The 13,559-nt window shown below is 34.9% G+C and overlaps 1 protein-coding gene across 1 annotated transcript in view; it reads left to right on the forward strand.

Moving 5' to 3' along the window:
- LOC101261524 (isoamylase 3, chloroplastic) overlaps positions 1-13,559 on the forward strand; it is a 42,556-nt gene that overhangs the window by 7,664 nt on the left and 21,333 nt on the right. Inside the window, exons 7-16 of the mRNA XM_004240506.5 lie at positions 4,555-4,689; positions 4,814-4,900; positions 5,550-5,607; positions 6,976-7,039; positions 7,933-8,032; positions 8,375-8,475; positions 10,308-10,359; positions 11,360-11,422; positions 12,527-12,616; positions 12,700-12,772. Coding sequence (XP_004240554.2) covers positions 4,555-4,689; positions 4,814-4,900; positions 5,550-5,607; positions 6,976-7,039; positions 7,933-8,032; positions 8,375-8,475; positions 10,308-10,359; positions 11,360-11,422; positions 12,527-12,616; positions 12,700-12,772 — 823 coding nt within the window. The remainder of the gene's footprint in view (positions 1-4,554; positions 4,690-4,813; positions 4,901-5,549; positions 5,608-6,975; positions 7,040-7,932; positions 8,033-8,374; positions 8,476-10,307; positions 10,360-11,359; positions 11,423-12,526; positions 12,617-12,699; positions 12,773-13,559) is intronic.

Here is a 13,559-nt window from a genome sequence, read left to right on the forward strand (position 1 = left end):
AAAGCAAAGAGATCAGGGAATTCACCCTCTAAACTAACCTAATATCCATAAAGGAGGAACTACACTCTCAAAGGAGTTCTTAAATCTTCAATCTTCAAAATATGAAAAATGAAAACAACTAAGATAACTATTTATACTTTTGCCTTACAAGCATAGCCCAAAAGTGGCATTTGCACAAATAGCAAAAATATCCCTTCCCTATTTGAGTTGCAATGCCACTTGCGACCGCAAGTAAAGAGATGCGGTCACATTTTGTGAGCGCAAGTGATCTCACTTTGATGCGATCGCTTTGGGTAGGATGTGGCGTCACATATCTTGAAATGCGGTTGCATCCTCTTCTACATTTTCTTTTCGAGCTATCCTTCCATAACTTGAGCATCTCCACATGTGAAATTGGGATTTCACCCTCTTCCATCCAAGCTATTTTCCATAGCTTGAATGCTCCCACACATGGGTCTTGAATGGTCCTTTAGGACTCCATCTTCTTAATCAATGAGTGTATAGCTTGAAGATGTTAACTTGAGACTCCTTGAAGCACTTCAACTTTGGTGAAAGTGTTCCGTGGGCCAAAATTGGCTTGATTTCATGCTTCATCATGTATCCTAATCACCATTAAGCTTCTTGTGCTTTCCAAGGTTGTATCATCCTTTCCTTATTGAAAAAGATTCTTCCTAAAATCCAGATTTAGCAAAACCATAAGGAAGACAAACAACAACAAAGTCCTCAAGGCATAAGGGTTAGTGTTAGTGTTAACAATCCTACTACCAACATGTCAAGCATGCACAAACTTGTTATATCATCTAGCATCAACCATTCTTATCAAGAACAAATTTTCAAATAAAGCACAAGGTACTTTATTATTTAAGAGACCTTGACCAAAGGGTAAATCAAGAGAGCCAATACATTTAGGAATCCAAGCATGCAAGTTCTTGTTGGTTCTATTGGCCAATAAGCATATTTATCCCCTTTAAGTCAAGAAACAAGTTATAAAACCAATGGCGAAGGGCAACGTCATAAACAAGGCCAACGTTAAGATTCTACCTAATGTACTAGCCCATCTAAAACTTTGAATCACTACCAAGTTATCACCGGGTCAAATACAAAGGTATTATTCCCCACAAATGGGCAAATATGGCTATATGCCCATAATAGGTAAAGTAATAACATCAACAAGAATCACATTACTAAAAGAAAAGTGTTAATACCATTCTCATCACACAAAGATGTTACATCCATGGCTTTACAAAACCCAAGAATAAGCATGAACCACATATACATACCTACCTTGAAGGAAACACAAAAAGTGGCTTCACACACAATTGTTTTTCCATTATGTTTCTTTAATGGCCATCTTTCTTAAGTTTCCTCCTTGGATAAGACTTCACAAACAAGTCAATTAAATAGTTAAGTTCATCAAAAGAGAGTTTTACCTTCTCTAACACGACTTTGGTCTATCAAGTGGATTATAAAACCTCAAGGACTTGGTCATGGGGAAGGGTGCCAACAACTTCACCCCCGTCTCGCTTGTCTTTATGACCAAGCATCACCTCACAATTAAGGGATCCATGATCCCTCAAGAAGAAAGTTCCTCCACTAGGAATGTGTCATCATCACATAGTGATTTACCAAATACCTTGTAGCCTCTAGAAGTGTCTACATCTAAACATCACACTCATACAACTGTGATAAGTTGATCATAGTCATGTCATCATCAAATAAGATTGTCTTTTTATATGACCTTGAGCAATTCTCTTCTTATGAGCTAGCTTTTAGGCTTAAAATTTATTTATTTACCGAGATGTCTACTTGATATGGAAGGAATTCTGTTAATTCTCCTTTAGGTTAAAAAAATCCTTACTAACTTGCATGCAAATTCGAGTAACATGAATATTTTTGGGTCGTTGATCTTACAGAGAATAGATAACTTCATGGTGTCTCCATGTTTATTACTATGTCTATTACTATAATTACACTTAAATTGAGTTCTTCCAAACTGACCTTTTTCTCAGCGATTCTTTATAGACCAGGACGTTCAATTTTCCGTTATTTGAGATGTGAGAAAAAAAGTGTCAACAATTGGTGAGGAATCCAGTCCGTGACTAGGTTGGCCAGCTTGGCGAAATGGTCGAGAAAATAGTCCATCAACTGTAGAACCTTACGACGAGCCAAAATTTGGTCACACACCGATCAAGGTCATTAGGAAGTTTAGCAAGTGTGCGATCTAGAAATATCGTCAGTGATTGCCCATGTTGCTTCAACACTAGTATTATTTGACATCAATTTCTATAATTCCTTTGTGATTGCCTGTACCCGTCTCAAGTAAGTAGAAATACCCAATTCCTCTTTCTTTAAGTTTATCATTTGAGATATACCATATTATAAAAATGAGAATATGCCATTAGTGTATTAAGAGCAAGCCTTTCTCAAACAAAATAACATGTCTGAAATGGATGAAACAAAGACCTTAATTTGGAATTTGAGTAAGTTGCCATATGAGACTAAATAGTTGAGCATCAACTTTTTCCCACTGTGCGTGGCCCTTTTCACCCCCCTCACTAGATTTTTGTTAAGTGATCTTTAGTGCCTTGACCCTTGCACCACAACTCAACTGAGCTAGCCAAATTTAAATGGTTTCAACTTTTAAATATGGGTGTAGAAGTAATTGTAGGACTTGAATTTTCATTTCCCGCACCCAAGGGTGTGACCTAGTAATCAATGAGGTAGGTTGAGTACCATGAGGTTTCTGGTTCAAATCCCAGTGGAGACAAAAAAACACTAGGTTATTTTCTCCAATCGGTCCAAGCCTTGGTGGACATGGTAAGTACCTGTTGCTGGTGGGGATGGCAAGTATCTTATGAAATTAGTTGAGGTGCGCGCAAGCTGGCCCGGACACAAAAATTATGAAATAACAAAAAAATTCCGATTCCCCATAAGTATCAAAATCCAAATGACATAATACTCCACAAAATATAATGGATAAGGTGACAAAAAGTGCAAAAGAAGATGTGAGAATAAAATGAGGAGATGTCACAGCTACAACCAAGGTACACAACACAAATTAAAATAGTGGGAAACACTGTTGAAATGAAGTGGACTGAAGAGTATTTTCTTTAGATTCTTCTTTTTCTTCTTTCCATCTACTTTGTTCTATCTAGTGGTATTATTACTTTTTTTTTTTTGAGCAAGGTAAAGTTATATTCCTCAGCAATGTAGGTATGCTGTCAACCATCAAAAACATTACAGTGCAAGTAATCATAATTACAGATAGTCTAAGAAGTCTACTGTCTGTTCTACCTCATCTATACCCTCTTCTTTACACCAAAGATATAAAGTATTAATGCAGTTTTCTTTTACTTTCTGCATTGGATTAGTAATATTTTCAAAACATCTATTGTTTCTTTCCTTCCAGGCTGACCACCATATGCAAGAAAGGACTAGGCTTCACCATTTTTTCTGTTTTTTACTCCCACCTCTTCTCATCCAGCAGGTTAGAAGATCTGCCGTATGCTCAGGCATCAACCATGGTTTTTAAATGTGATTAAGAAACATGTGCCACAGCTGAGAAGTCACTCTACAATGGAGGAACAAATGGCTATTTGTTTCCTCCTTTTCCTTGCAAAAGAACCACCTTGCGACAATCTCAAAACCTCTCTTTTTCAGTTTCTCCTGAGTGAGACAGCTCTTCTACAAACCTTCCACGTGAAACCCTTAATCTTGGTAGGGATATTAGATTTCCAAGGTCCAGGGATGTTCCCAGGTTGTGAGATCAAAATTTCTTCTGTACAATCTTCCGACTGAAAATTTTCCATCCCTATCATGTCTCCATCTGATTATCAAGGCTGGTATTTAAACCAGAGAAATCATTCAACCTTTGCAGTAGGCTGGCCACACTCTCAATCTCCTAGTCATTTAGAAGCCTCCTAAAGATGATATTCCATCCTTGGTTAGTCCAGGTCTCAGCAATGGATGCTTCAGGAGTGCCACAGAAAGAAAATAAATCTGGAAAATTGTATTATTACTATCTTTCTGTTAATTAAATTCTTCGAGTAGGGTAGAAGGTTTGAATTTTGGCTCTTTTTTTGGAGGGATTAGGCTTGGTGGGAGTCTAGAAGCACCGCGTATGCCACAGTATTAGCTTTATGCATGTAATTTCTTGCATATGATATCTGTTACCATCTGTTGTCTTTTGTGTTTCAGTTATCGCATTATTTCCTTGCTATTACTATTCTTTTTCTGGATGCCCTATCCTGCTTGCGTATTAATTGACCATTTTTTCCACTGTCATATTTCCTTTTTCATAACTACTTCTACCTCCACGAGGTAGGGGTAAGGTCTGCGCAAACTCTACCCTCCTCAGACCCCACTTGTTCAATTACATTGTATGTGTTGTTGTATCTGCTGAAACTTGATGAAAAGATGCTTTGTGTGTGTGTCTGTTTGTATATGTATTTTTGATTTTCATGTATTGAAAATCTTTATTGACTACAATGTCAATTTAAGTGTCAGAATGCCCTTGGTTTGACTAAATCCTTTTTGGACTCGTGTTAACTTTAGATCAATACATGGGGCTACTCAACAATAAACTTTTTTGCTCCAATGAGTCGATATGCAAGTTGTGGTGGCGGACCTGTCCGTGCTTCCTGGGAGTTAAAAGAAATGGTCAAGGCCTTGCATGGTGCTGGAATTGAGGTTTTCCTTATATCAGTGTGGTCCTTAAAGAGCTTGCTATACATGTCCAATATGTCTCTTCTACCTTTTCAACCATCTTTCTGAAGATGTTAGTTTCTCTTTTTCACGGTTTTTCATTCTACAGGTCATCTTAGATGTTGTTTATAATCACACAAATGAAGCTGATGATGAAAACCCATATACAACCTCATTCCGAGGAATAGACAACAAGGTAAAGGAACTGTTCAACATAATAGTCAGTATTTGGAAAGTTATGAATTAGATCTTTATTGCACACAATGTACCTTGGTAGGTTACTTTGTCTAGGGAAACATCTACATTTTCTGGTAGCAGGTTCTGGGGGTGGGGTGGGGTATTGTGTTCGTTAACAGATAACCATTTTAGTAATCAACATCATCTTTGAACTAAGTCTTGATTGATGCATCCACCCGCCACAAGAAAAGTTGTTTGCGTAACTTTACGGAGCTGCTCAACTGGAGTGGCCTCTGATTATGGAATTTGGCAGTGTTTTTACTTTCTGTTCTGCAGATTATTATGGAGTGCATAATCTACTATCATATGTAGTTAAAATGCTAGAACTTGCTTCTTTTCCCCATTCCTCTGCTATAAATCTTCTCTGTAAATCTGCATCAGACCGATAGTTTAGATGAATTTAACTCAATTCTTTTTTTTTTCTCTATAATGCTTTGTCTCCCTCAAAAACCAGATGAGACCAGGCTTACTTTGTCAAGTTCTAAATCAAACTATTCATATCTGATGTTGTGGATGCAGTCTGAATTTCTGTTATTCTATACAAAAGATTTGTCTCTCTGTTTCCCCACCCTCTCATAAATGATATTTCCTTGCCCTCTCAATGGCAGGTTTATTACATGGTAGATTTGAACAACAATGCTCAGCTGCTGAATTTCTCTGGATGTGGTAATTTAACAATACACTTTTTTACCATTGAATAAAAGGAAAATCTGCAAAGGCAGTTCTGAACACATCTTTAAAATACTCTCCAGGATATTTCAATGGTTATTTGAAATTGTTAACCTGAGGCAGTTTCCTAAGGAGCAATTTTGGCAATGTTATAGGCGAATGATTTACTCAACTAGATTTTTACAAATATCACTCCACAAAAAATATATGTACGGAACGGTACAAAATATACAATAAGGGCCCGAAAGTGACCAAAAAAGACAAATATATACAACGAACCAAACCTCGAACCAAACCTCGGACCTGGTGTCACCGATATAAGAGCATCTAAAGTACAATAATAGGACTACAATCTGTCAAACAAAATACAAAATATATGGACCTACAAAAGAGAGAGAACAACAAGTCCCGAATGCCTAGAGCTCACCACGATCTAAGCAGCGACGGCCTCGTGAGATCAGGAATCAGCGAGGGTGGCTCGTAATAAGCATTGCATCAGAAAAAGATACAGAAGTGTAGTATGAGTACCAAAACACTTCTTACATTCACTTAGAGTGACTTCACTTCACGTCTTACAATGTGAGAACAAATTGGATTTGCTTCAGTACACTTATTACATTCACTAAGAGTGAGTTCACTACCATTAGAACCTCATTATCCCTTGCTATATTATATTTGCACCATCTTTGATCTTCACCCACATCAGTATTTCTTGCCCTGGTATTGCTCCTTGACAGAATAAAACATGTTCTCAGGAAGATCCTTGCTTTCTTTCACCATTCTTGTTGTCTACCCGTCTCAACTAGGTTTATTTTGTTTAACCCTTCTCAAATTAAATCAGGGTGAATCTAAAATTTAGCTCAATTTAACACTATTTAAGTTTAAAGAGTATTTGATTTTTAATATAATGGTTAGAAAGAATTTGTTCATCATTCCAAATGGATTCTTTACAGATTGGTTATTATTCACTTACTTCAACTGGTAATAATAATTGGAAATGTAATGAGGCAGTTATTTACTTATTTTTATGATGTTCCAGAAAGGATGTTGTCGCTTGATTATAAATTGACATATCCTGAAATATTTTCACATGGGAGTGAGGCCCAATTCTTTATTGCAGAAGGAATGTTATGGAGTTGAACCATGGAGGAAAAAGGGGAAAAGGTCTAATTACTAATGTTTATTTTACTCCATACTTGTCAGTTCTTAGTCCATGCAGTCATGGAACTTCAAGATTTATAATTGTGTTTGACGTTTTAATGCATACTCTTGCATATTTGCTTTTTCTTTCTTTTGCTTAAAAAGTTGTTATCTTCATTTAGTCTTTGGTAAGAATTCTGAGATGCAATTCTTTGGTCTTTCCAGGTAATACTTTTAACTGCAACCATCCTACCGTCATGGAACTTATACTTGAAAGCTTAAGACACTGGTACTCACTGATTGATATCAATATACTGTTATTTTAGTCAAAATTAAACTAAAGATTTTCTTAATGGATGCGGTTATTTTTTTTATGGCAAGGGTACCTGTTTTTGTGGATGTGGTTGTTGTTTTCATTTGTTTGCACAACACCAAAAAAAAAAAAACTTGCAAATTTCATTATTCTCCGTACTTGTTCAATGTCCATAAAGTGTGTCACAGGCACCTTTACTCTCCAATTTGTCTTATTCCCCTCTAGGGTCTTTTAGTGATAGCCTGATAGGCTCCACGGGTATTGGACAATCCCGTTTGAAATACTTAGTGGCTAGTGTATTATAATCAATAAGTTCTCTTTTTCTTTTCTGTTGCTGAAAAAAAGTAAATAGATAGACATATTTCTATAATTAGTTTGTTTCTCTTCTATCCCATATATCTATTTTAAATTATGTAATAATACATTTCTGATCTGGAAGCCTAGCTGGGGCAAGAATCTCAATATGTTATGACATAGCCTTGAGCCCTTAACCGACCTTTTACTCGGTCACATACACACAATGGTCTATGCAGACTTGCTGGTTGGTCAGTTGATGAGGATATATACTTCATCTTTGAATGCTTATAGTTTTCTTGAAATGCTGATATGTTCATAAAATTCACTATGTCGGCTTGCTCCTAGTGGATTTGATCGTCAACTGGATTAGTTTTTCCAGTCTTATTATCCCTCTCTTTTCGTCCTCTATTTCAATGGTCTTTTCATATGCTTGTTAATAGATGCGGTGCAGATACCTAACTGAAATTATTACTGGCAGAGTGATTTATCCTGGATGACTTGTTTGTTTCTTGACTAACTTTTTTTCATCTCCATTTGGTATCCTCTTCTACTTTTTGTTGGAGCAAATAAAGGGTCACCGAGTATCATGTCGATGGATTTCGCTTTGATCTTGCTAGTGTTCTTTGCAGAGGGACAGATGGTACTCCCATTAATGCTCCCCCCTTGGTTAAGGTGAAGCGTTTATATGCTTTTGTTTTTGATGGTGCATCAAAAAAGAAAATTGTGTGATGGAAAGTAAGTTAATAGTGAGGTGACTATTCCACTGCCATTAACAATTTTCATGTTCACCTCAACCCCTATCTATCATCATCTAGGATTATCTCCCTTCTTGTTTTATCTTCTTTTTTCTTGTCTCTTTGATTTCCCATGTCACTTAAAAATTCATTATAAATATGCTCAAGTCCAACTTTCCCTTGCTTAAGAAAAAGATGACTCCCTAAATTCAGAGAATGTTGAAAAGGATTACACGATGCATTAATGCTTGAGAATGATCAAGATGCTACATACTTGCAGGCCATTTCCAGAGATAGTGTATTGTCGAGGTGCAAAATTATTGCTGAGCCATGGGATTGTGGAGGCCTATATCTTGTTGGGAAGTTTCCGAACTGGGACCGGTAATATCTAAAAGAACTTTATTACTATATATTATTAGTTGGGCTTTTTTCATTTTTAGCACATGGCAGAAATTTATCACGTGCGCTAGTTGAAATAAACAAAACATATACACCTATATTATATGTATATTTATGTGACAATATGTATATTTATACTACAAAACCTATAAGCCGTATGATAGGGAGGTAACTGTCTTGTATCATTGGGGGGTAATCGGTGTACTCTATCTGCTGGCTATTTTGTAAATTAGATCACTAAAAGACATTTTACTTGATTTATCTCTTATTAATTTATCCTATAGTTGAAAAGGAGTGGAAGATCATCTAATGTGAATGTGAAAATTTGGTCAGTGACCTTGTTGGAGACCTAAAATTACTTTATATTATTAATTTGAGGCTACCAGCAGATCGTTGTTCGTAAACATGTCTGCTTGCAGCTCTCAAGGATGTTTTCGGTATTCTGAATTGTTGGAACTGTAAAGATACTGTATGAGATTGCTTTTGCAATTTTTGACAAAAGAACCAGCCCATATTCTATCTATAACCTAGGTCAGCCAAAAAGATGCAGTTAAGCTTTTCTACGCCTATTGGTCCCATGTATTTTCCTTGCATTTGTTTGGATTTCTGGAACACTTGTGGACCCCATTATTTTACCTGATGTTCATGAGACCAGACGCAGTTCAAATTCGATTTTCTTGAACAATTCTCAGTATGCAAAATTTACTATTACTATTGTATAGCAAAAATTAAAAATTAAAAATTATAACTTAGAACTTAAAACAAAAATTGGAAAAAGGCAATCACATACATATGATATATTTAATTATTTTTGTTTTCTCCTGATTAAAATGTTATTTTCAGAAGTCCTAAATATAAGGTTGCTTTGCGTTATACGTTCAATTTTATTCAATGTAACTACTTCATACAAGGTAAAATCTTCATCGCTTTTAAATTTCTAAAATTTCCGGGGTCTCTACTGTGTTTCAGATAGAGTAATCTTTGATGATTCCATCATCTATGATTGAGATATGAAAACTTCTGGATAGGTATCCTAAAATTTTGAACATTTCTATATATTTCAAATAAGGATTTAGCACATAAAATTTAGTTAATTTTAGAATGCTAATAATTATTTTTCAAATAAGGATTTAGCCAATTTTAAATACTAAATATATGAGTTTTTATATTTTTCAAATAATGAAAGATCTAATAGTTAGAACTTAATTAATTTTAAAATCCTAAATACTTGGATAATGTTTAAACAACAATTATTTTATGAAGTTGTAAATGATAATGTTGTCTATTATAAAGTCTTTTAATGAAGAGAAAATAATTCAATTAACATATCTAATAGTATAGATTAGCAACTCAAAAATCACCTAAAATTTCAAAATATTCAATATATGTACCTATAAAAGCTTTAATTGAAATTACTTTTTTATCGTGAAGTTTCATAGCATGTTCCTTATCTTTTTTTTTTTTAGAAAAGGGTAACCTTGTATTCACACCAAAAGATTCATCTATCCAAAAAATGATGAATTGGAAACTTACATCCCACATAGGGTATTCCTTACAAGTTTCCTTTGAAATCAACTAATTCTATTATCTCCCCTATCAGATTTTGTTTACACCAAAAAAAAAAAAGGTTAAACAATTCATTCTAATTTTCTGTAAGTTAAGTTTTTTTGTCCATCAAAGCACTTTGAGTTCCTTCCTTTCCAAAGAGTCCACCATATGCATGCGTGGATAGTTCTCCACCAGAATTCTTTTCTTCCTCTATTGCCAATACCTTTCCACCATGGCATGTTCCTTATCTTGATAAACATATGCAGGTGGGCTGAGTGGAACGGGAAGTACCGTGATGACATCAGAAGATTTATAAAGGTGACACCAATAGGAGAGAATCTGAATTTAAATTTCATTACATTTAAGTTTGTCAGTACAAACTTTTCCATTATCTGACCAATCAAGTGCATCTGAAAGCAACAGAAAAGGGACTAAATGTTTTCCACTGATATTAGCAGGTTTAAATTTCATATATTCATGATTTTAACATAAAATGGTAGACTTCTAGTTATGAAGCTAAAATTCACTCTACTGGAAACATCATTTTTTATTTAGTCCCTGTTCATTTTTACATTGTTAAGTCGGAACTTTAGTTTCTTTGGTGTATGTATCTTTTTTCCATTTTCAACTATTGAGAACCAAACAAGATTTTACAATTATACCAATTCACGCTGTTTTGACCATCCTACTGTGCCCCCTACCATAGAAAGCAGCTGCTAAAACTACATTTGGTACAGTTACACATTAATCCTCAGGCACTTGACAAGTACATACATATTCATAATCTGGGACAATTGTGGAATTTCCAGAGATGTATATTAGAATATGAATTGGAGATTCCAGGCACTAGTAATTGATATCTTCTAATTCAAATGCATTCATCCTTTAAGTGTAATGATAGTTGGATTTGCCATTTTAGTCTTTAAAATTAAGGCTTTGTTTTTCATGTAATGCGACTCCTAATATAACTTAACTGTTTAAAGATATAAGGAGATACAAGTGTTTTATTCAGTATATTCTAACTTTGACATTACAAATTATACTTAGCATAATCATTGAATGAAACTCTTGGAATTTTGAAATTACACTAACATTTTCTATATATTATGACTCAATTCTCAGGTTTGTTTGTTTATTATATGAAGTTGTGAGAATATAGATATTATCGGATTATCTCAATAATAACAGGAGAGAGTGTGTACTTTTTTTTATTGGAACTGGTAGTGTTGTATTCCTCGGAATTAAGGTATGATGGAGACTTCCAAAAAGGTAACAACAAGCTAAAACAAGAGACTGATTATCCTGAATGATTGAACAGGGCGATGCTGGCATGAAAGGAAATTTTGCAACCCGTATCGCAGGTTCAGCAGATCTGTACAGAGTAAGAGCTACAGCTTCCAGAATTATGCATTGACAACTAGAGAATATTCACAACACTGTTCCATTTGCTCTGCTTCTTAAGTACCTTTTCTTTCTTTACTGATAATATTTGAGAAACATTCAGTTCTATGTGGTAGCAAGTTGCTTCACCAGTCCTATTTGATTAGATAGGTTTAGCAAAGCATCTGATTTGTGTCAATGCATATGGCTAGATTCTATACGATCCTTTTTGTTTATTGAGTTAGTAGTAGTATTTATGTGTCAATTCCTTTATATTTTCATCGTACTTTATTAACATGATCATGCCATTTTACATGTAACTGTGAGTGCTATCACATAATATATCATTACACAGTTTGTTTTCATTTATTACCATCTCATTTAAGCTGATTTCATTTGGAATACCGAGTTTCTATTTATCCTTTCCTTTCATTGTAAAAGAAATCTTGTGGATTCTAACCATTTTTATTTAAGAACATAGTCTATCTTTTACTTGAAGTAAGTAGATAAAACTTCCTATTTATGAAATAAAAGATCAATTGTATTCAGAGGTTCTAGTTTTGTATTTGTGTTATTTACTTAAATATATAATCTTGAATCAAGTTTTAAGTTCTTTTCATTAAACTTTGTAGTCAAGGCACTGTACTATATCACTTTTCTGCACAAAAGTATCACGAGAACAAATAAAAAAGAGTTAATGAGTTCGTAAGTAAATAGGAGTCTTTCTCAGTCAAACTCTTTTTTTTTCCCTCCTCTTACCTCTCTGTGTACCTCATGGACTTCTCCTTTTCTTTTACTCACAAATCACTATTTTCTTCACTTGACATCCCACTCACTTCACACAACACTACCTCTCCTCTTCCCTTTCTTGGGATGTCTACATGTATTTGCTTACTCCTTCCATCTTTTCTCTCTCATCCTTATGTTTTATGATTTATCTCAATCTTTCCTAATCTTTACTAGGTATTTTTTTGTGTAAATCAATTGATTTTCATCAAAAAACTTGAAACATAAGCGGTGTTCTATGCCAAATAACATTGAATTCTTTTTATGCTGCCTCAGTTTCACCAAGCTCATATATTTTATTTTATTTTACTTTTCATAGGTGAACAAGCGAAAACCTTACCACAGTGTCAACTTCGTGATTGCCCATGATGGCTTTACTTTGTATGACCTTGTTTCATACAATAATAAGGTATCAGTTACGTTTACTGCTCTTTATTGTTTTGAAACATGAAACTTGTACATCATCTGGATTCGGAATGGTGAAAATTACAGCACAATGATGCGAATGGTGAAGGTGGCAATGATGGATGCAATGACAATTTCAGTTGGAATTGTGGTATTGAAGGTAAAGATGAGGTTTTGATCCCACTTATTTTTTTTTCCTTTCATACTTCCTGATTTCCCTGGTATGAACTAAAACTTTTGTTGCGCCTTCACGTTCTTGCTTGCATAACAAGCTATTAATTTCCTCTATCATGCTTGGTACTTTAACTGTTTAACTAAGATTAAGTTGTTCTCTCTTTACTTGAGGGAGCATATGCTATTCCGAAGTCCAAGACTTTTAGCAATAATTTTCTTCCAAGGATGGGTGCTGAGGATGTAAAGTTTGTTATATCCTCCAGATATTAAGCCCTACCTGTTTTGTTTCTCTTGCTTTTGTTTAACATTGTGTCACTACCAATTATGTGTTATTTGTAATCTCAAACTCCTGGTCTACTGTATAGTGTTAAATAATAAGGGTCTGCATAGTAGCACCAAAGGGTGTGGCCTAGTGGTTAATGAAGTGATTGAGAACCCCGAGGTCTCAGGTTTAAAACTCAGCGGAACTAGATGATTCTTCCCATCTATCCTAGCCTTGGTGGACAAAGTTACCTGGTACCTGATGTTGGTTGGAGGTGACAGGTTAGAGAGACATGGTTGGTTGAAAAGAGTACTAGCCAAGTATTAGCAAAAAAATGAAATAAAATTGGACCAGAGGGTATATTTCAGAAAATACAATCAGATTCTCTTGATAAATGTCCCTGGAAACTAAACTGGTCTACTGTTGACTCAAAACAAACTCCTGAGTGCAAGAAGAAATGGCAGATGTCACCCGTAAAACAAAGAATTCTCTGGAATTGAATATATAATTT

Source organism: Solanum lycopersicum, chromosome 6 (assembly GCF_036512215.1).
Source record: "Solanum lycopersicum chromosome 6, SLM_r2.1".
NCBI classification, from domain to species: Eukaryota; Viridiplantae; Streptophyta; class Magnoliopsida; order Solanales; family Solanaceae; genus Solanum; species Solanum lycopersicum.